We start from the raw sequence: 25,208 nt of genomic DNA on the forward strand, positions 1-25,208 counted from the left end.
GTCCCGGTTTCCTCTTCCCATGTGGTGGAATATAAAGCGCATATTCTTTCACAGGCTCGCCATCTTCAAGACGCAGTATATGGCCGAGAAATTTGAGTTGATGAATCTTGAAACATCAGACATAGCCTACTCATCTGTTATACACAGGTCTTTAACCCCATAGGCTTCTATGTGCATAGAATGACCTTTGAGTGTGTTGGGTAGAAATAAAAATTCCTTTAAAAGGAATAGGGTGGGCAAATGAAAAATTGTCAAGAGAAATGAAAGAATGAGTAAGTCAAGTTCACAATTAAAAACAGGGAAAATATGACACAACATCGATTTCCAATAGGGGAATAGCACAAAACGTATAAACAAAGTTAAAAGAGTTTATATGTTTGTTATTCCCCCATTGGAGGTTGTGTCATATTTTCCCAGATTTTAATCTGATCTATTGCTTATCCTTTGTTCTCTGCTGGTCAGTTGGAACAGATTTTCCCTGTTTTTATATTAACCCTTCACATCATAACACAAGACGTTTTATGTTAACATTTTATATAAAACATGGTTATAAAACTTTTGTAGATAATAGTTATTTAAAACATGTTCGTAATCATACCTAGAGTTTTTTTTAATCATCAGATAGAAAGACTTCTGCTCATCTTCTCTGGTGATGAGACAACAGGACTGGGGTATCTTTCCATATCAAAGTTTAAAAATCTGTCATGTCAATTTCCTTATATGTTGTATTGCAACTTATGAGGGGAAATGTTTGATTTTACAATATTTCGATATTATTTTTTAACTTTGTAACTTTATTATGATTAACATAACTGTATTTCAAAGCGTCAAACTATATCATTATTTTGTCCCAACAAAAATAATCCAGGGAATAAAATATTCATTCATATGTTTATTTATTTTATTCAACCTGGGCCATTTCTACTGGTGCACATGCATTCTAATAATTTGTCTATAATACCTTATACAAGCATCAAAGATTTGAAAAGTAAATAGCCTATGTACACACTGAACACAATGCACATACAAGCTGTATTTAAGTACATGCCGAAGCTGTCAGTATAAAATGATATATATGACCCAAATAAAAACATCTGCAAATCTTGCTGCAATTTCCAAATAGTATTTCTATTACTTAAATAATTATTTTTGTTATTTCTTTTAATACAAACACATTACTGCCTATGACGACTTTATCGTATTACTTACATATCAAACTCAAGTAATAATTATAAAACTCGCCGTAAACTATCACCTCTGTGGGTGTTTGGGATATAACCGGCACAAATATTTTCTCAACACTGCGGCATGTGAAAAAGTAGGTCAATAGTCAGAGAATACAGGGTGGGTGCGGCACGCCGCACCCACCAAAAACTCATAATCCGCAACTTGAGGTTAAATTTTGAGCTATGGTTGTTGAATGGAGATCATTGAGCTATGCCAGTCATCATGCCATTGTGACTCATAGTGCCATTTACATTGGGGGAACTGTCCCCCTCTCCCAAATCCCACCCACCTCGTCCCCGCCCTCCTCTCCCGAATCTCACCCACTTCGTCTCCGTTCCCTCTCCCGAATCCCACCCGCCTCGTATACCCGCCACCGTTGGTAGCTTATCCGACAGGATGATATACCTTGAACAATAGCTAGATGTTTGTGGAAATGCCTTCTACTTCCAAGTCAAGACATTCAGAAAATCATCCCTAAACTTTAAATACTGGCATCAAGACCAGTAAACTAGGTCGTCAGTCGACTACGCTTATGGCTCCTCTGACAACACTTCACTCTTATGGTTCAATTCAAACACCATGTTTTCTTCGCTTCGTCTTTGATTGAATTTACCAAACAACTTGTAGTGTACATCCACAACCTGGTCATTGCCAGGCATGTCACATGGACCCAGCAAACACAAAACGTTTTCGACATCATTCGCAAAAGATTATAAAAGGTTGTCAGAATACGTTTAAATGTCGGGTTATATAAAAGGTACATTAATGGTATAAGCTGGTATAAAACGTTTTCAAAACATTAAATAACATTTGTTGGTAATTTACTGCACAGCAAACACAAATGTTTTACAGAAAACATTTAAATGTCGGGTTATATAAAGGGTATAAAAACGTTTTAATGACATTCCAAAAACATTTTTGAAAACTTGGTACAAATCATTCTAAACATAATGTTATTTTGGGGTTGAAAAAATATCTTGCAAAAAATGTTTGCCCAAAATATTTACAATAACGTTTTTAAAATGTTTTCACGACCTTTATATAACCCGACATTTAAATGTTATTAAAACGTTTTGTAAAAACATTTTAAGAACATTTCTGTGTTTGCTGGGTGCAAATATTTTAACATAATGTTATTTAAGAGTTGACAAAATATTTGGCCAAAGATGTTTGCAAAAATAGTTTACAATGACATTTCGAAAACATCTTTAAAATATTGTTGCAGTGTGTTTTTATACAACACGTTTTAAAACGATTTCATGACCTTTTTATAAGCCGACATTTTAATGTTATCAAAACGTTTTTACCTAAACCAAAACCCAAAATATAACTTATTTAAAACGTTTTAAAAACGTTTTTGTGTTTGCTGGGGATATGCATACAGGATGGCGAACCTATATAATCGACAATCTAATGGCCCCTCCGAAGGATGTGCCACTCTCACGGCTCACCAATACTTACCCTATTTTCTTTACCCGCTTCTTCGGATGGATACGATAACAGCAGCTTATATTGTACAATCTCGGCATCGTCGCAGCCATTTTCTAAGAATTTATCTCGTACCCATTCTGCTTGTTCTTTACTTACAGGTGTACCAGCTACGTGAGGTTTACTTGTAAGATACCTGTGGGTATGAGAATATGAGAAACGCTGGTTATCAGAGGCAGATCCACAGGATTGATTGATTGATTGATTGATTGATTTTTTTAATTTATTTTTTTTATTTTTGGGGGCGGGGGGGTCTGATTTTGAAAAAAGTGGACTTGGGCGGATTTTAAAAAGTGGATTTATTTTCAAAACTTTGATCTTTGACCAAAACGACATAAAAAAGTCCATTTTCTCGTTCGCAAGTGGGACTTTTTGAGTCAGTAATAGCTATCTTAATTTCCCACTGAACCAATACTATTCTTGTTTGTACTTATTTAAATGCATTTTCATGATGATTCCAAATACGGTATGGGCATTAAATAAAATTTGAAACGTCGTCTGCATGCAGTCGACACCTGTTCAAATTTATTTTTCTCCAACAGATGTTTACTTCAGTCCCGTACGCAGAATTTCATTTGGGGTGCTGATTTTGAAAAAGTGGACTTTTTTTCCAGGGGGGGTCGATTTTGTTTAAAATTTTCTTTTCAAAATTTGGACCTTTTTTAAAGAAAAAAAACCTGAATTTTTTTTGTATACTTTTCCCTACGTACGGGCCTGGTTTACTTTGACGCAAGCTAGGATCCCGCCAGTCTTCAGTTACTATTTTGAGGTCTGTCATACAATACAGTGATATGTCGTATTACCGAATTATGGCACGAGTTGCCATCCATAGTGAAAATCCCGTAAACCACAAACACTCGCGCGCTGTGATTGGACAACGCATTTAGATTAAGTTTGATGGCAATTAATATAGACTTACCGTAAAATGGGGTAACTTCGGTCAGCGGGGTAACTTTGGTCGGTCAAATATATTTTTTTAAATGGTCATATTTTCGTACAGCAATATTGTTTTTGGTCATATTTGGTATCAATTTGTTAAGAAATATATTTGGAAGAAATAATAGTCGCTCATGTCCAATTTCCTCGAAATTTACGAAAAAATCGGGATTTTTGACCAAAAATGAGCATTTTTTTACATTTTTTTCAGAAAAAATAAAAATTGATATTTGTGAACAAAAATGTGTGCTTGATTAATTTTGCAAGGTGTCAAATGTCACAAAAATAACAACTTGCCCATTTACAGCGAAGATCAATTTTTTTGATTTTTTTTTCTTCATGGAATGTAATACTCTGACCAAAGTTGCCCCAAATGCGGGGTAACTTTGGTCAGGCTATTTTTAACCCCTAGGGCACCCTTACAAAATTATTTAAAAATCTTTTTCAACTTCAAGGTGTAGAATGGAACCCTAATGTCATAAAAAAAGAGATAATTATAAATGTAATGGGTTTTGTTTGGAAGCAGTGGTTTAAAAACTCTGAAAAGTGCCCAAAGTTACCCCATTTTACGGTACTAAGTGTATTTACAATGACTTTGTCCTTTGTCCAGGTGACTTTGCTGGATTTAAGGCGATTATCCCGAACTATTATGTCTTTGTAGTCATGTATTGTGTACGTGAACTTGACTGAGGCAGTCTCACTTGCTATTGTCCGAGTGATGATTAAATCTTTAATTCTCTGTCTGCAAAGCGCGATTTTAAAGGGTTTTGATTTTAGTTAGAATTTTTAAAATGGAAAAATGACCAAAATGGGAAAACTGTTTAAAAACGCAGATCAAAGAACGAGGCTGTTTTCAAAGCAAATTTTAATATATATTCATCATCATCATCATCATCATCATCGTCATCGTCATCATCATCGTCATCGTCATCATTCATCATCATCAGACATCATCTATAAATGAATAGGCCCTATACAGTTGTTAGGGGCTCTGCAATAATCGTAGTCATAATTACGAGCCTAAAGGGGGTAAAATTTTCAAATGGGTCGCCAAAATTGGTCGCCCCCTCTAGCCCCGTCCCCCATTCCCGCCGGCTTGCCAAAATATCCCCCTCCCCTTTACACATGTCAGAAATGTTTGAGATACCAATTTGCAAAGCTTTTTTATTTGGTCTGATAACCTATGAGCGTAGCGAGCAGGAAACATATTTGAACATTTCTGTAGTGTTTTCCTAAGCCTTTTTTAGAGCGTGCCAAAATTGCTTGATGATACAGGCCTAACCCCTTATTTATTTATGTATTTGGCCTACTTGTTTATTTAGTTATTTACTATTAAAGTTTGACATTTTGCCATCATGACATTGTTTATTATTAGTAGAAACGGCAACTTTGAAAGTTTTTTATTTGTTTTTCACTTTTTGGCACGTATTTTGAAAAACTTGACTGCTCTACTGAACGCAGAAGCTCGCAGAGACGGGGTTTAGTCGGAGTGTAACAGTAAAGGGAGTTTCAGTTGCCGAAGGCTCTTTACTCAAATACCAAGGATTTCTTTCAAAGCTCGCACAAAATTTATAGAAAATAACTTTTATTTGTTCAAGATCTTAGAATTGAACTTGTCCTTGTATGCCCCCAGCTTTTGCCCGTGACGACCTCTATGGCACAGTTTCTTATAGCCCTAGAAAATGTGTCAAACATCGTCAAAAAATATTTTTAAGTGACGGTATATGTCTGTCAATCGGCCCCCTTTTTGAAGTTGAATATATCTGATGAAGCCTTTTCTTAAAACTCATATACCCATATTTTTAGGTCCGACTATACCAGAATGCATGGCAAGTTTTCCGTGATTTAAAACACCGAATTCCGCGACTTTCCGTGTGTGGTTTTGAAGACAAAATTCCACTAAAAATCGGGGTAAAAAGAAATAACTTGCAGTATCTTTTCAGTTCAGTGTTTTAAGCCTGATATATTTGAAGACGCATTTCATTTTCATTATTTTTACCTCACGTTTTCATTATTTTTCATCATTTTTATTTTTCTCAAGGAAAAGCACGTTTTCCGCGAATTTTCGTGTTTTCCGTGTATTTTTAAATTCCGTGAATTTGTCCGTTTTTCCGTGACATGGAAAACTCGTCACTTTAGACTATACCAATGACCACCTATTTTCTAAAATTGTATCATCAGATGCCACAAAATAATGCAGAAACTAATTAAATTCGTTATTTCAGCAAATTTGAGCGCCAGGCACTATAGTAGCATTTTAAGATTTTCACATAATGACTTCTAATAACCCCTACATGACCTTTCACCCGAACTGTATACAACTTAAAAGGAGATTGGGTCAGTGCTTCTTGTGGCCAAGTTTCGTCGATATTGATGCAAGCGTCTGGCACTAATAGCATTGTTTGACGAAATAATCCGAAGAAGAACAAGCAGAAGATTGACCTGCTCAATACCCAATGACACCCTGTTCTATATGGCCATGCGTTTTTACCTCGCCGACTTTTCGTCACACACTGATTTTTGAAATTCGCGACACTCTTTCACCTTCAAATGCCCATATTTTTCAAACCATACCCCCCAGCATGATAAAAGTATACATTTTCTGAAAGGAAATTGAACAAGGAATCCAACAAGATACTCCGAAACACTGTCAGATGTAAGGTTCTAATGCTACATTTATGTGAATGAGAAAAAATATCAACTGACAGTGGCACAGGGGTATAATGTCACTAACATTTCTGTGCTACCCCTGCATCTTATTTCATGTCATTTTCTAATAGATCAGAGTAAGGGCTTTCCTGCCATATATAAATGTATGGGGGTTAACACTTTTGTAAAATGATACAACCCTTCAAAAAGTGACCAAAACAGAATTAATTTTTCTTCTTGTCTTGGAGAACAATGGCCTATCATATACCCTAAAGCAGCTAACTATTTTAACTAAATTAACAAAATAAAAGTGTAGATAATAATGTCAGCTTTCTTTTGATACAAAATTTATTGATAAACACTCATTTTAAAGGAAAATAGCAACACATTTGTACACCGACTACGAGGCTCCCAAAATGAAAACTTCGCTTACAATTTTGTGCAGAGTGCCCCGCTCCACCACCCCTGCCTTAGCCATAGATATAGATTATAGATATCCATAGATATCTTATTGACACCTTTCCATAATTAATAATTGGTGGTGTAGCTGTCATTTGATACCAAATTTACTATCAAATCTTTTTTTATTCCAATGATACATTAAAAAAACTAATGACCACAGTGAAAAATGTGACACCACTCACCCATTTTAGATGTCGAGTTCAAAGCACTTGCCCTTAAGATTAGCTCAAGGCAGTTTATTGTTTCAACTATGTTACAGAATAAAAGTTCAGATAACAATGTCAGCTTTCTTTTGATACCAAATTTATTGATACACTAGTTTTTAAAGAAAATTTCAACATTTTTGCACTGCGAGGCACCAAAAATGAAATTTCCCATTGAGTTTGTACATGGTGAGCCGCTGCCACATGAGCCGCTGCCACCATCACCCCTGACTTGGGTCATTGGATTGAATGCCATTCTGCTTCTGTTCAAGATACCTTCATGTAACTTTCCATAGTTCATCATTAATATATTAGCTTTCATTTGGTACCAAATTTATTGCCATAGCTTCTTTACTTTCAAAGATATGCTCAAAAAACAAAACGATCGAGGCGAAAAGTGTGACACCACCACCCTTTTTGGGTGTTCAGTTCAAAACGCATGGCCATAGGCGTATATATACCCAATTCCCAATGTGGATTCTGAATCGGACTTTTGGCGAATTTGTCAGTATACATGTACCGGTATGTATGCCAATGCAATGACTTTAGCAAAAGATACAAAATTCATCGGAGTACCTTTAGAATACCCTACCACATCGACGGCGCCGCGAAGCTACACCTTTCTTTGTAAAACTACACCGACGTCGGCGTGAATTACTTATTAATGGGATAGATTTAAATTAAGTTAGAGGTTATATGAGTCAGGTTTTTAATAAAGTATGTCGGCGTTTGACTAAATGAAGTTTGCATTTATCAAGGTAATAAGTGATAGTACGATTATATTATTGTGGTTACTTCTAGATAATAGTAATGTCATTTGAATTTAATTTAAGCATAATGAAATAACTATATTGCATTATATAATGGCTCAGAAGTATTAATTATGCGTAATAGATTTTAATGTACTCAAGTAAAAGTGATGACCGCATCAAAAGATGATGTTAATAAGCATGATATAATTATAATTAGTGTGACGTATAAGAGGCCGATTGTAATTGATTATGAATGATTATATAATTCTAATTATTATGATGGTAGCTAATTAATAATTATGACATAATAATAATGAGTGTGAGGGATAAGAGGGTTGTTGTAAGTAATTAACAATGATTGTTAATAGTGATTAAAGTTATATTGATAAGAGGAATGTTAATTGTTAATGAGTGGTTTGATTAAGAATGAGTAGCATTTATTTCATGGAGTAAATACGTTAAGTATCATATATTGAATAATGATGTGATGGTGAATGAAGGTATCGTTGTTGCTGTGCTACAGCGACGCCGCAAAGGTATCGCTGTTGCCGTGCTACAGCGACGGCGCGAAGCTAGACCTTTTATGAGGGGCCTACACCGACGGCGGTAAGGTAGACCTATTTCCGTAAGGCTACACCGACGGTGCAAAGGTGCACCTTATGTAGGCCTAATAGTTAAAGTTGTCATATTAGCAAATGAGTGTGGTGGAGGAAGGTATCGTTGTTGCCGTGCTACAGCGACGGCGCAAAGCTAGACCTTTTTACAGGACTACACCGACGGCGCGAAGGTATCGCTGTTGCCGTGCTACAGCGACGGCGCGAAGCTATATACCTTTTCAATGGGCTACACCGACGCACAGTGGGCCAGAATCGCCTCAAAACCCACCCATCGCTTTACAAAAATGGCGAAAAGCACCCCAAAAGGCAAGTCATATACGTATACCATGGCAATGGGAGACCCCATCCCGGATGTTAAAACTTATTAATTTAATTCACGAATTTAATATTTAATTAACGAATCTAATATAATATATAATTCGCCGAATATTAAATTCGTAGATTTAATATTTAATTTATTTAATATTAAATTCACAGATATAACATTGAATTCGCAGATTTGAAATTTAATTCGCGAAATTTATATTAAATTCATGGATTTTATATTTAATTCGCAGATTTGATATTTAATTTACAAATGTTATATTTAATTCTTGAATTTAATATTAAATTCGCAGATTTGATATTAAATCTGCGAATTATATATTTCATCTGCAAATTTAATATTTGCGAATTTAATATTAAATTTGCGAATTAAATATTCAATTAGCGAATTAAATGTTAAATCTGCGAATTAAATATTAAATCTGCGAATTAAATATTAAATTCAAGAATTAAATATGAAAATTTCGAATTAAATATAACATTTGCAAAATAAATTTTAAATCTGCCAATTTAATATTAAATCTGTGAATTAATTAATTATAAATTTAAAATTCGCAGATTTGATATTTAATTCGCAGATTTAATATTAAATCGGTAAATTCAATGTTAAATTATAGGCCTACTATTGTATTTAAAAGTTTGTTAAACTTTATCCATCTCTATACGGAGGTTGTACGGAGATTTGTCTCCCATCAAGCTATTAATAGAACACTGTGCATCTCCAGATGTTTGTACATGCTGCAGCGCGGTACATCTCTTTTCACCTGAATTTACGCTTTTGTGGCCCGGTTTTGTGGCCAGTTTTACTGGCACAGGGCCTCATAAAACTGACTCCACTGCAGAAGACTGCAAAAAGCTGCAACTGAATTTGGTACCACCACAAAGATGAAACTTTTCTGAATGTGCCTGTATAAGTTTTAAGGCGGGAATCGACGGGAATCTAATCTTCCGAGATCAAATTTGTTAAAATGTAATATTTCCTTAGTTTCGAGGACGTTTAAGCCAAAATATTTAATTCCCTGAAGGTTTTCACATTCTTCATATCCTATTGTTATATTCTACAAATAGTTTCTCAAATAGCTGTGAAAGCATAAATGAATCAGAAATGTCAAAACAAAATTATAGAATTTTACCCCAAATCATGATTTTTCTAATAAGAAGCAGATTGTGGCGATTTCGCGTGTTTATTATAAAAAATACCACCTTAAAGAACAAACCAGTGGTGAAATATTTTCAGAAAATATTCTTAGGTTCATTATCTTTCCAAATCACATGAAAAAAAATCGAACATTGAAAGTCACTAAAGTAGGGTTTTGGCACACTTTTACTTTGACCTGGCCCACTGTGCGACGGCGCGAAGGTGTCGTTGTTGCTGTGCTACAGCGACGGCGCAAAGCTAGACTTTTCGAGGGGATAAATCGAGGACGCGAAGGTATACCTATTTTCGTATGCTAACACCGGTGGCACTGAGGTGTACCTTATTTGGTCATGTCACCAAATGAATGTAGGGGAGGTATGTATCGCTGTTGCCGTGCTACAGCGACGGCGCGAAGCTATACCTTTTTACGGGGCTACACCGACGGCGCGAAGGTATCGCTGTTGCCGTGCTACAGCGACGGCGCGAAGCTATACCTTTTTACTGGGCTACACCGACGGCGGGAAGGTATCGCTGTTGCCGTGCTACAGCGACGGCGCAAAGCTATACCTTTTGACTGGGCTACACCGACGGCGCGAAGCTATCGTTGTTGCTGTGCTACAGCGACGGCGCAAAGCTAGCAGGACTACACCGACGGCGCGAAGGTATCGCTGTTGCCGTGCTACAGCGACGGCGCGAAGCTATACCTTTTCAATGGGCTACACCGACGGCGCGAAGGTGTCGTTGTTGCTGTGCTACAGCGACGGCGCAAAGCTAGACTTTTCGAGGGGATAAATCAAGGACGCGAAGGTATACCTATTTTCATATGCTAACACCGGTGGCACTGAGGTGTACCTTATTTGGTCATGTCACCAAATGAATGTAGGGGAGGTATGTATCGCTGTTGCCGTGCTACAGCGACGGCGCGAAGCTATACCTTTTTACGGGGCTACACCGACGGCGCGAAGGTATCGCTGTTGCCGTGCTACAGCGACGGCGCGAAGCTATACCTTTTTACTGGGCTACACCGACGGCGGGAAGGTATCGCTGTTGCCATGCTACAGCGACGGCGCAAAGCTATACCTTTTTACTGGGCTACACCGACGGCGCGAAGCTATCGTTGTTGCTGTGCTACAGCGACGGCGCAAAGCTAGACTTTTTGCGTATTTTGTAATGACTTGATCAACTAAATCTATAACAAATTACCGAGTTGCAAAACTTTTCGTGATAAAAACTCGAACGGTGGTGCTGCAACTGCAAATTTCACTTTTGCAAACCGAATCATTCCCCGAGTTACGCTGCATATTCACCTGATTTTTAAAAATCTTAGTGATTAAAGTCTAAAAATGAGCAAAATTAGTTTTAAAAATATCCAGGGACCTTAAAATAGTGAGCATCAGTTACCATGTCCGCCTAATTCACTGTTAGAACACTGTTTAAAATTTTGCTGTTTAAAAGAATGTTGTTCAGAAAAGTAAACAGAGTTGTTCAAAATCAAAAATTGGAGCTTGATTGTTTTAAACAACAACAAATGAAAAGGCAAAATAATCAATTTAAACAGAGTTGTTTAAAAATGCTAATTTACCGCCAAATCGGCATTTTAAACATCGAGTTGTTTAATATTATTTGCATAATCCAAGATGGCCGTTTTGACAAGCATGCATGTGTGGAGAGAAGCGAAGGAATTTTATTGAACTTTATACAGCAAGTGTACAAGTTTTAGGCCTGTATCGCTCTCTATTTATGTAAATGTTTGCTGTGCACAAACTGGAAGCAATTTTGTGATCCACATGTGGTTAAAAAATTGATACTATGCCTGTAAGCTTACTGTGTTGTAAGATACAGTATGCTTGTACAGGTAAGCTTATAGTTAACATCAGCAATATTATGCTCAGTTTTTTTACCACACAGATCACAAAATCACATTCAGTTTTAGCAGCAGCATGTATACATAGAATAGCGAACGATTTCAATGTAAAACGTGTACACATACAAGTAAAATGTTTGATAAAACGTAAACAACATTCAGTGAATAAAAAAATATTTTTAAACAACCTTCTTTAAACAACCGTTTACAATTTAAACACTGTTGTTTAATCTAGGCTTACACAACTAAGTTGTTTAATTATACCACTAAACAACAGTTGTTTAAATCTTGGTCAACATTTTAAACAACAAACTGTTTAATAATTAAACAATTTTGAGTTGTTTAATTTTAAACAACTATTGAGCGATTCACCTGGTAACTTGTGGTTGTTTAAAATTTTAAACAACTTGTTTAATTTTATTTTAACAGTGAAAAACTACATCGCGTCAAACAAACAAATACTGCGTCTTCGCATATCAACACGCCGCGTCAAACAACAAAACGCGTATCATTTAGTTCGCGTCATCTCGCGACATCGCGTCAACACGCTGCCTCTAAAGCAAGTGGGAATATTAAGCACGCGAAAATCAAAATCAAAATGAGTGAGGAGAGTGCATGGGTGCCATGGGTTGACCATGATAAGAGGCAGAGCGGAGCGGAGAAGAGGAATGTGAGCTAAGGGGGGAACAGTGGAAAGAACGGGAGGATATGGGACAACACGGGGGGGGGGCAACAAAGAAGAAGTTGATTAAAATGAATGAAATAAAACGACTGATCAATCGGTAATAGGAAGTTGATAAAATTGTTCGCAATAAAATTAAAACTTGGAGGGTGGTGATGCATTTTGCAAAATTCATAAATTGTATTTATTTACGAACCGCGAAAGACGGGTGACTGCTAGTGTAATGAAGAGGAATGATATGATGCACTTGTGAAATGGGGAATTGCTTGTTTGTTGACAAGAGCAAATATTAAGTTACTACAGGATACCCGCGCTTCGCGCGGGTCCCCGCTAGATGAGTAAATGGGAGCGATCACTAAAACAGGAGGAATTACTGAAAAGGTAGAATCATTGAAAGGTAAATTTTATTTTTCTAAACCTGTCCCTGTTTCCATTAAAACAAAATGCTATTTAGCTTGTGTTTTTCCGTTTCCATGTTATTTAACTATCTAGGTCTAACCCCATTCCCATTATTTTCTAAATCTATCCTTTCTTATACGTTTCCCTTTATAGCTTCATTTTTATTAGCTGCTTAGCTTGTGATTTCCCGTTTCCTTCAGTTGTTATTTATTTTTCTTATTTTTCCTGATTAGTTTTCTAATTTTAACTTTTTTCCCCCTTAATTTTTCCTGATTAGTTTCTTTCTTTCCCTCTTTAGTTTGCCCCCGTTTCATTTAGTTACTGTAACCATAACCCGTATAATAGGCCTACCCATACCTTTTTTGTCTTCTTCTTTATTTTTTATTTTTTTAAAATTCATTTAGCTCCTTTCTTTCTCTTCAGTTTCTTTTGCATATGTCTATTTTGTTCCCATGCTGCTTAGCTTGTGATTTCCGTTTCCATGTTATTCATTTATTGAGCCCGTTCCCATGCATTATTTTATAAATCTACCATTTCTTACATTTCTCCTTTTAGTTTTGGCTTTTTTTTTTTTCTCGTATCCTCACGATTTTTTATCATCTTGGCGGGTAATCTCTTAACCGAATCCAGTACCATGCATATAATCCACAACCCGACCCATCCATAGGCCTACCTTTTCAGTTTTGTCTTCCTTTCTTTTCTTTTCTATTTCTCTGGCACGGAAAGTTGGTCTGTGCATATTATATGCACCCCGTACGTGCGCGTCACATTGCTCAGTACGCCGACGTACTAACGCCAACGCGCTGCTGCCAGTTAGTTACGGTACTGCGGCGCTACCACAACAAAAATCCCGGGAAAACCCCGGTTTTAACCATATTTTCGCTGATTTTGAGATCCACAACCCGACCCATCCATAGGCCTACCTTTTCAGTTTTGTCTTCCTTTCTTTTCTTTTCTATTTCTCTGGCACGGAAAGTTGGTCTGTGCATATTATGCACCCCGTACGTGCGCGTCACATTGCTCAGTACGCCGACGTACTAACGCCAACGCGCTGCTGCCAGTTAGTTACGGTACTGCGACGCTACCACTGAGTTTTGACAACAAAAAATCCCGGGAAAACCCCGGTTTTAACCATATTTTCGCTGATTTTGAGGCCAATTCTTGGTCTTGACAGTTTTCAACCAAAGAAAGTGCAATGCGTTCCCCGTATATTCCTCAATCTCCCGTATGAATTTGGCTGTAAAACTAAACGACGATTCATAGGCCTAGAATGAATAATAAAATTCATGCGACGTAGCCTTATACCCCGTTTACATTGGGCGAAAGTCGTAATCGACTTAAGCCGTATTTTGAATTACGACCGCAAATTAATTCGTTTGGTGGGTGTTTACACTGCATCGACTTAATTCGATTTCAAGTTCGCATTCAGTGAAAATCGAATTCCCTTGCTTACGCCCCGTGCATCGTAATTCGTATAGCTTCCGGTCAGGGGTCATCGTTGCGTCACGCTCATCATAAACAACAACAACATGATGGGGGCATGATGGTGTCGCCACAAACACAGATACGGTATTATGCGCAAACAAAAATTCTAGAAATGCTTTTATTTGATTTGTGTTTCAACAAGCCGTGTAATCGGTAAACCGGGCGATAAACAAACAGCAATCAATCAAGTTCATTAACGTTACCACGGTGATCAGTATGAAAACCGGAAGTGACGTCGCCGGGGTCACTCGTTACGGAGGTAAACACGAATTCAAATGACGTGTTCGTTTACATTAGCGAAAAGTCGTAATTAATGACGACTTATTCGAATTCACTTGAAATGAATGATGATACAAGTCATCTTTGGAATTACGACTTTTGAATTACGACTAATTACGACTGTACCTGTTTACACTTATGATACGACTTAAGTCGATTACGACTTTAGTGAATTCGATTACGTCTTTTGTCCAGTGTAAACGGGGTATTAATCTCTTGGCTGCCAACTTCGGTGCAGTGGCGGAAAATGGGGTGCGTAGCTCTGCGTAGGGGCGAAAAGCTCGTAAGATCATTTTTAAAGTACGCGATGTTGTGCATCTAGATAGCCTGAATCATTTCTTGGCCACCTCGCAGTTGGTAGAAAACAGGGCAATGTTGCTCTGCGTATGGTTTTTTAATGGAAATATTATTACGCGGTTCACACTGTCCTTATTACCCACAATGCCACTGCATGCGATTTTGCATAGCAACACGACAGTTTTTTATGTTATTCTCTTAGTTACCATCAATTTTTGCAAAAACGAATGTCCGATGGAAAAATGGCAATATGTACCCGATCAATATACCACTAAATCAAAGCCGAAAGTTTAGGCAATTCGGAGAACACTCGCGCACAAGATGGGCAACCTTCCTTTTATTTATATAAAGAAGTTGTCATTGGTAAGCGCATAATGCACATAACTTAGTTTGCACCTGGTTGTCACTGGTTGGGGCATTTTATGAACGACGTAACACTGGTTTATGTGATTTCATAATTTCCAGATATTATAAATAAAAACAGGACCGTGACCACTGAAAAGTTAATTAAGAAGAAACAGAACTTTTGCACCTGGTTATCACTGGTTGGGGCCTTTTATGAACGACGTATACACTGGTTTATGTGATTTCATACTTTGCAACTTTGTTATAAATAAAATCAGGACCGTGAGCACTGAAAAGTTAATTAAGAAGAAAATGGTCATACAGTCCCGACTAATTAGGTGAAAAAATAAGCATCATAAGACATTTCTTTTACAAGTTCAACAAAACATTGTGAATGAAACAGAACTGTTATCGTCCATCTTTATTCAGATTTGTATTGAACGTAAGAATGCGGTCAATGTAACGTAAAGCTTGTGAGTGGTAGGGGCGCTTTATGAACAACGTGAAATCATGATAATATTTATCATTTAGGCCTATACTTAGCAAGGTCTTTTAAAAAGAAGAAATTTGGTACAAAAATCATGGAAATCTGTAGTAGGGTTGTTGAGAAATTGTTGTTCAAAGTTCACACGGCGATGTCGCTGTAGCCCTGCAACAACGATAACCTTCCTCATAGGCATCGCATTAATGGGTGAATATTTATCAAGTTTGTTTGTTTGTTTGTTTGTTTGTTAATTAATTCATTAATTATCAACGGCGATGTCGCTGTAGCCCTGCAACAACGATAACCTTCCTCATGGGCATAACCATGATAACATTAATGACTGAATATTGATAAAAGTTGATTGTTTAAGAACGTTAATTAATTGATTAATTATCAAACGGCGAAGTCGCTGTAGCCCTGCAACAACGGTAACCTTCCTCGTGTGCATCATAATTTACATATTATACGGTAATTAATGACAGAGTATTGTTTAAAGTTAATGTTTTTATTTAATGTTTTAAGTTAATTAATAATTATTTATCTCTTCTTTAAATAAGATAATTAATGAATGGAAACCGATCATTATGCCGATTTATGATTCCTGGCTGATTATGGGAAGCAAAGCAATTAATTAAATTTAAAATTTACTAATGTTCCTCTTCTTCATTGTATAGTGGCATTATTAATTAAATTACTACAATGTTGTTTTGAATCTCTCTCGTTCGTTTATTTAATTTGCTGAATTAAGTGATTTATTTATTGCACTGAGTTAATCCATACATCATTCAATGTAATCATATCATTGAGTTTCTCGCCGTCGGTGTAGCAGGGCTAAAACTAGGGTAGCTTCGGCGACGGCCAAATGTGGTAGGGTATAGTAAAGTTTAGCCAATTCATCATGTTCAAGTTGAAAGTCTGTCTGACCTTGCTGACATTTTCAATCAATGTTATAGCAGGATCCCTGTGATCATGCTCATGTCTCGAAATTATCGGCCTAAATAAATTATGAGTAGCTTATTTTTTTATGTAAAAGAGTGAATTTCCACTCTTTCAAGGACAACCCGTTTTGGAGTAGAAAACACTCTAAAATGAAAAAAAAAAAGTAAATATGCTTACGCTATATTCATTCTTTTGAGAGTATGAGTTAAATTTAAGGGGTTGTCCTCCATTTCACTCTTTCACTCTCGACTCTTTTCCCATTCGTTCAACTCGATGTAGGCCTACATTTAGAGAGTAATTTAGTAGCATATTAAGTCAACATGCCCTGACATAGGCTTAGAAACCGGGGCCTGGAGGGGGGGTCCAGCTCAATCATTTTGGGGCGGGGCTTGAATACCTTTCAGCCCCCCCCCAATTCTCCTAGGTGAAGTTAAAAAATGGTGATAAAATGGGTGTTTGTGACCTATATTTGCAAAATATTCTGACTCCCCCACCCCCATGGTGGCCCACCAATTTTTCAGTCCCCCCCCCCCCATGTTGACAATCTTCCTATACAAATTGTAACAAATATTACACTGTAGTTAAAAAGAAAAAAAATAAGATTAAGAACAATATTATGAAATCTTTTAAGATATGTGCGTATTTTAATTTAATATAATGCGTATGGTTGCGACCAGGGCCAGCCTATGAGTCGCCTAATTCTGAACTAAATTGCCAGTGGCCCGTGCGCGTAAACAAGAGGGTGGGGGGGGGGGGAAGGTGCGACAGTACCCCACAAAATATAGTAATATTCACATAGGCCCCCCCCCTTTTGCTCAAGAAAGGGCAAAAGGGGGTTAAGCGCACTTTACATTAAAAATGTCCACTTTTTGGAAGTGTCCGCCTCTCCAAAAATTCATGCGTAGGCCCTATACGGGCTTGACTGTTGCGATAATACAAGATGAGCATTATAATACTTGTAGGTGTCTGTCCTGATACGTTTATAACATTCATTTAAGCGCATTGTTTGTATAAAGGCCATGAAAACATTTTTAAAAGGTTTTATACATGAAAAAACATAACAACAACATTTTAAAAATATTACTAGTATTGCAAAATGTTTTCTAGCAATCATTTTGGCAAAATATTTTTTATACTTAATAACATTAGGTTAGAACGTTTTGAAAATGTTCTCTAAATGTTGTTAAAACGTTTTATCCTTTATTTAACATGTATAACATTACTTAAACGTTTTCTGTAAAATGTTTTGTGTTAATTGCTGGGTAAGTCTTTGTTTTTTGGGTCTTTTTTAGCATTTTTAAATGTTAAAAAAAAAAATTTAAATGGTTAAAAACACTTTTCCTTGCCTTTATTTTGTTAACTTGTGTTTTCAAATACTGAAAATGTTCTTTTTTGGTGATATTTGCCATGTGAAAAAATCGCATTTAAATATGGCAATTTTAATGACGTATAATGTTAACTTCAAAGCCATTCCTCAAAAATTTGTATTTTTATACATTACAATACAATCATGACAGTGGTAAAGGATGATTTTCAACATCAGAGGGCTGGCTGCCCAAACTAAATTTGTTGATGGGTGCCCGAGGGAAGAGGATTCCCACTATCTGAAAATTTGGCAAAAAGAGTAAAAAAACCCACCAATTTTCGGTATTAAATCACACATTTTTACTTCACTAACTACCTGGAATTACTGGGGTTGAACCATTGAAGGGTATTCGAGCCCGCACCAAAATTAGGGGGCTGAGACCCCTCCCCCTGGTTCATAGGTCTAATTAGTAACTCCATACATATGTCGGCACGCTAACCACCTCTTGATCCTGCCTGTTGAACTTGAAGTATTTCATTTGGACAACTTTGGTGTGAAAACCTGAAACTTGAGTATAAAATGCTACAGGCCGTGGATGTAATTCCCAAACGGTTTAACATTGACCTGGTAGTACATTCCAACTTATATATTTAGACTATCCATTGGTGTATGGATCCGAAAGTTTCCTGGTATGACCTATCAAATCGTATCAATATCTTAAAACGCTTTATTACGCTTGGAGCTATACAGTGTGTCCCATAAAAAAATCACCGGGTAAATAAATTTGGTCATAAGTCGAGAAATAGGCATTAGAATCCAAATTTTTTTTTTTTAAACCAGTGCGTAGCCCATCTTATTATGCATATTATACACTAATTTTACTTGAATCGGCTGACTGATTGGGAAGAAATTAGCGATTATATAATGCATGCGTTAATTCACTTCGTTCCAAGTTTGAAAGATAAATCATTCAATGCAAAACATTTGATTAGGTTTTGTTCAAATTTGAAAACCTGCACCGTCGGCACGATATTGAAAATGAAAGCTTGCGAGTAAGAAGATGCTCAGTAGGCCTACTTGTTATTCCACCTGGCTACAAAGTTTTCTCCCGGGGTTTTCTCATGCACATTAAATGTGTTTGGAATATTTCCAAGAAATGGTAATGCAAACTTTAAATCTTTTAAAATTTCAACATGATGATGATGCATGATATCAAAAATCACACGTAAAGCTGTAAGCACTTGATCATTGTCATTCTTGGCCCAAATGTTCTTTGGAAAGTTAAAATATAACATATTTGCATAACCATGATAACAAAAAGAATCAAAGCTACCAAGCTTCCAATTGCAGAAATCAAAGTTTTCTCAGACAAACTGTTGTTCATCTTCAGGGAAAGTATGAATAACATAACACTGACATATTATTAAATAGATAATGAGGAGTAAATGTAATGAGATAAACAAATTTTAGGAAGGGGTGAGCGAGTATGAATAAAGCGCCTGATGATCAAACTTGGAATGAACTGCATTGATGTAATCATTAATTTCTTTGCAACTAGTCAACGGAATCAAATAAAATTTACCGTATTTACCGTACATCATACCGTGCATCATATTATGATGCATGGTAAAATGAGCTACGCGCTACATTTTAAATTTTGTGATTCCAACGTCTACGTCTATTTCTCGACTTATGTCAAATTTCATTCACCCGGTAATTTTTTATGGGACACCCTGTACTACCCTAGGAAGCAATGCACTTTTACCGTTGAATCATGCCTTACGTGGCATCATTATACAAATACCTCAATCAATTTCTTAAATTAAATTGTCACACTTTTTTATGCAATCTCTAAAAGAACATGCTCAGTGCATGCACAAACATTCCATTCTTAATATGAAAAAAAAATCAAACTCATCATAGGTTGCATTAATTTGGCAGGAATTGTTACAAAAATGAGCCTCCAAAATTCAAGACATGTCAAAATCTGGAAGAAAAAAAAGTTTACATTACATTTTGACATAATTTAATGAATTTCGATCCATTTTGTCTTAAATAAAGTTTCGCATGTTATGTTCACATTAGTAATTTCATATTTTATTGTGATACAGTGTGCGATGCGTAATTCTTCTTTCCCCTGCATTGTGTTTATACATGTACTATATTTCCCGGATGTATACGGCCATATCTTGAAAGTTTTCCAAGCATAATTGACAAAATCAATTTGCCATTGAATCATGCCCTGGAATCATGGCGTTACCATGGTTTCAAAACTGAAAATTACTAGTATGAATCATGACACTGAAGCAATAAAATCAATTTCTTGGAAATTAGTTTGAATACTTGTGCTTTAAAAATGTATGTTAATACTTTGGCCCCATTTTCAGCTGGGTGTGTACCGAGATGTAGTACTTCCATACATACATTTATTGATATCCGGAAAGCTCAATAGGTATATTGACCAATATAAACATACCTCTATATATTGACCATCATGATTGTGTAGGCCCCCTATATATATTTTTTTTTAAAACAAAAAAAACAAACAAAAAAAAAAAAACATGGGCTATTTGAGCTTTTTCTTTTTATGGAGTGGTCAATGGGCATTTGCTATTTCACCAAAATTCAGCCGAGAAAGCCAGGCATGGAACCCAACATAATTAGTTGAATTCCTCTAGCTTTCTGCACTCCGCTCTGACGTCCGTCCAAGTATTATTTTGGAGAATATCAGTCTGAGCAACCTCGGACTAGGAACTAAATGTAAGCTCAGCTATATTAGGCCTAAATATATTTGGAATCCTTACGTATAAAAGGATGCACGTTTTGACCCGATTGCTAGTAGGCCTATAAGTAGTAGCTATAGGGCTTATATTATAGGCCCTAAGCCCTATTCACAAATCATGACTTACCTGAGATTTTCCCGAATTTGCTCCTTATCTATAGCAGCTAGAAGTTTGTCACTGATGGTGTTATCTTCAGCTCGCTCTCCATTTTGTCCGCCCCCTCTTGATGAAGATAAAAACCCTATCAATATCCCTATAACAAACCCTATGATAAGACACAGGATTCCCAGTAATATGAAAGGGCGTTTTTTGGTTGCTGCTGCCGTCCCCATTGCAAATAATTGAGATTTTGCTAAATGTATTGACAGATGACCCTACCCTGCTGCTGCGATATGTTTTGTGCCCTTGGTACGGGTTTGCAAAGTGGGATCAGTCAAAGTCAAACGTTCAAACGTTCCCTGTTTCACATAATTCAATTTAGAGACTCAAATTTGGGACCAGTGTTGCCGGTGCAAGTTTGTGCGCGATAGCGTTGGACATTTATTATATCGTGCCATCGCTGCCATAAATAGAGAAACCGACATAATTATGTAATTTATTTTACAGTTGTTGTGTATTTTGTTGCCGCAGTATACGTAAGTGTGCATGTGAGCGTCTCTGTGGGTGTCTAAATATACCTTCTTAAGATATATCTTAAAATTGAATTTTTACTAGATAAAAATGTATATTCAAATGCAAAAACAATACATCCAATTTTTTTCATGTGTCACCACTATGACCTAAAATCAGATACTCCGGACGGTGTTGCTTTTTTTAGAAATTACTGTGTTTCTATATGGTATTTTAGCAATGATAACAATACTGAAAATCTCCCCTTTTAAGGGTAGGCCTATAAAAATGAAATACATGAATATTTTGATACATACTTTATTTATTAAGTTGAGCAAAGTTTGAAACCTGATAGTAATAACAAAATCAAAATGTTACTAAGGTTGAAGTATTTCTAGATTTTATTTCCCTGAAATATGAAAAATCTTAATGACGCTCAAGAATTTTAAAACTGTTGATTGAATGAACCAGTTATGAACAGATTCAAACAACAGTAAGAAATAAACAATTAATTTGTAGTTCCCTATTTAAGATTCAAATCATGTTTCGCTTAACATTATTTAGCATATCAATATTAATGTGGGTTATTTTAGTCCTAGCAGTATTAATTACTATTAGTCAGTGCATATTGACACTTTGCATGTTATATATATAGCCCTGTTGACACCTAGCAGTCCTGCTTATTAGTCAGTGCATAATGACTCTGTGCATGTTATATATAGTCCTGTTGACACCTAATTAACATAGCCTAAATTCAAATCAATAAATCAATCAATAAATCAATCAATCAATCAATCAATCAATCAATCAATCAATCAATCAATCAATCAATAAATAATAAAATAATTTACTCGGACTCGGGCTTTCCTTTAATTCTAAAACATAGAGGAGAGGAAAAAGAGGAATAAAAGTAACGGAGTAACTTACTCATAATTAACACATAAATAAATTGTATTATTAAAGATCTGTGTTACAATTCTAATGTAGTTTGTTTGTCTTGCTCTAAGAAACTTAAGGGCTCGGATAGTGACGTTTTCACGTGTTTTTTATGGTACCTGAGAGCACATCAGACATATCGAATTGTATTTTGAATAGGAGGAATGTAGGCCTGCTTCTGATATCGAATAATTTTGATTTTTTTAAAAATACGCGATACACATTTTATGGCAAAATCTGAATTTTGATGATTTTTACGATCGTTCGGATGAGCAAATCACTGAATAAGCATTTAATGTATACCAGGACATCGGGTGACTATAATGGTAATAATAGTGATGCTATATAATACAAGGAATGAAACAGTTAAACTCGAGTAATTTGAAGCAAATAGTATATTTTATTTCAGGCAATATAACATTTGTTATAGATACATTTAGTATTTACATTTGCGCGAAAATATTATTTTAGAATTTTCACACGCCCCTCAGTTGGATGCTGGCCGTTATGATATATTTTTTTTAAATCTTTTGACATGTATGACAAGGGTTATTCACAAATACAAAATAAATATTACATAACTTATTGCACAGTACATAATAGATATCATTTGAAAATTCACATATATAATAAGAAATTTAAAAAAAAATTATAGCAAAATTCCAGAGCCAAGAACAGACACGGAAGCGACATCCAAGTAACTGTGGATCGGCGACTACAATCCGCGAAAATAATAGTTGGCACACCTGTACTAATTAATTGAAATACATGCCCTATCACAATTGGAGAGGATAGTAAAACATTCATGCGATATATGTGACGCACAGACTCCCCCCTGTATCTCATCCTTCCCCACTCCCCATCATTCAATGTTGGAGTGTCTCACGGACCAGTTCACAACATGGCTTGGTCCAACATTGAATTGGGGGAGCGGGGGCAGAGATATACCAAAAGACATGCAAAGTGTGCCAACCTTTTTTTCGTGAATCCGCGAAAATAATAGTTGGCACACCTGTACTAATTAATTGAAATACGTGCCCTATCACAATTGGAGAGGATAGTAAAACATGCATGCGATATATGTGACGCACAGACTCCCCCCTGTATCTCATCCTTCCCCACTCCCCATCATTCAATGTTGGAGTGTCTGACGGACCAGTTCACAACATGGCTTGGTCCAACATTGAATTGGGGGAGCGGGGGCAGAGATATACCAAAAGACATGGAAAGGGGGCCGACCTGTTTGTAGATAACCGGGGAAGACGAATGTTGGCACACCTGTACTAATTAATTGAAATACGTGCCCTATCACAATTGGAGAGGATAGTAAAACATGCATGCGATATATGTGACGCACAGACTCCCCCTGTATCTCATCCTTCCCCACTCCCCCTCATTCAATGTTGGATGTGTCTCACGGACCAGTTCACAACATGGCTTGGTCCAACATTGAATTGGGGAAGCGGGGCAGAGATATACCAAAGAGATATGCAAAGTGTGCCAACCTTTTTTCGTGAATCCATGAAAATAATAGTTGGCACACCTGTACTAATTAATTGAAATACGTGCCCTATCACAATTGGAGAGGATAGTAAAACATGCATGCGATATATGTGACGCACAGACTCCCCTGTATCTCATCCTTCCCCACTCCCCATCATTCAATGTTGGAGTGTCTCACGGACCTGTTCACATCATGGCTTGGTCCAACATTGAGGGGAGCGGGGGGCAGAGATATACCAAAAGACAGGCAAAGTGTGCCAACCTTTTTTTCGTGGATGCAATCCGCGAAAACAATAGTTGGCACACCTGTACTAATTATTTGAAATACATGCCCTATCACAATTGGAGAGGATAGTAAAACATGCATGCGATATATGTGACGCACAGACTCCCCCTGTATCTCACCCTTCCCCACTCCCCATCCGATCTGATACGGAGCTGAGTTCCTGCCTAAAGAGGTACAGAAGACAAGGATGACATCCGTATCTGAATTTGCCAATGTACATTTTATCAATACATAAAACGTAAATAATATATCTTGAACAAGCACTGACAACGGTCATTTTGATAATTAAATAAAATATTTTCAACACAGAAAGCCTAAAGTTCTTCCCCAGCTTTTGTGTAATAACCCTGTTAGCAAATGAAGACCTCAGCGCAAGAAGTCCGTAAGTCCACTTGGCCCCTCAACATGTATACACTAAAGCTAAGTATAGTTTCTTAGGGTTTTATAATGTCTAATACATGTTGGTGAAAACATCATGAAAGGTTTGAAAGATTTGTTTTGGCCCCTGAATATGTATAAAACATTACCAAACTATACGACACTATACGCAACTTTAGCGTATACATGTTGAGAGGCCAAGTGGACTTATGATCTTCTTGCGCTCAGACCTTCAAATTCCCAAATGGGAGACGTCTTTATACAATGAAAAAAAAGAAGTGCGCAGGGTGATCAACAGTATTACAAGAATTGCACAAATGTGTATCTTCTTTTCCCATTTTGCATAATAAAAGTTTAGTAGTATAAATGTTATGAATAATTTTACAATTGAGTGAAATAAGCCTGGCCGCTTTGATACAACGTCAGATTGAACCCCAAATATTTTTCCAATTAAAATTTTAGTGTGGTATCTTCTACACCAGTAGTTCATACAAATAGGCGGAACGTAACTCTTAATTACCATGGCATGTCTACACATCTTCCAAGAATAGGCTTCTTGGCCATCATAATATTATATAATTTTAATTACAAAATTTAACAAAATCGTTGATTAAAATTGGTCTTTTACGCTCCTTTAATACTTAATATTACTAGTGTCCAAATAGACTTCATTTGGGGAGTAATTTTAGACATCGAGTCACGGACATAGTGCAGTTATACTGCACAGCTAACATGATTCGACCTTTGCAGTACTTAAACCTGGTTAACAGGAAACTATTCCAGCAAAATCGATCAATAAAGACTAGTCTATCCTCCACATTGAATTGTGCATTGCAC

The 25,208-nt window shown here is 36.5% G+C and overlaps 1 protein-coding gene across 1 annotated transcript in view; it reads right to left on the reverse strand.

Moving 5' to 3' along the window:
* Window positions 1-21,088, reverse strand: part of LOC140146158 (putative N-acetylated-alpha-linked acidic dipeptidase) — a 49,911-nt gene extending 28,823 nt beyond the window's left edge. The window contains exons 1-2 of the mRNA XM_072167916.1: window positions 20,786-21,088; window positions 2,689-2,851 (exon numbers count right to left, since the gene is read on the reverse strand). Coding sequence (XP_072024017.1) covers window positions 2,689-2,851; window positions 20,786-20,991 — 369 coding nt within the window. The 5' untranslated portion in view covers window positions 20,992-21,088. The remainder of the gene's footprint in view (window positions 1-2,688; window positions 2,852-20,785) is intronic.
* Between the last annotated feature and the right edge of the window lie 4,120 nt (window positions 21,089-25,208).

This window comes from Amphiura filiformis, chromosome 2 (genome assembly GCF_039555335.1).
Source record: "Amphiura filiformis chromosome 2, Afil_fr2py, whole genome shotgun sequence".
Lineage (NCBI taxonomy): Eukaryota > Metazoa > Echinodermata > Ophiuroidea > Amphilepidida > Amphiuridae > Amphiura > Amphiura filiformis.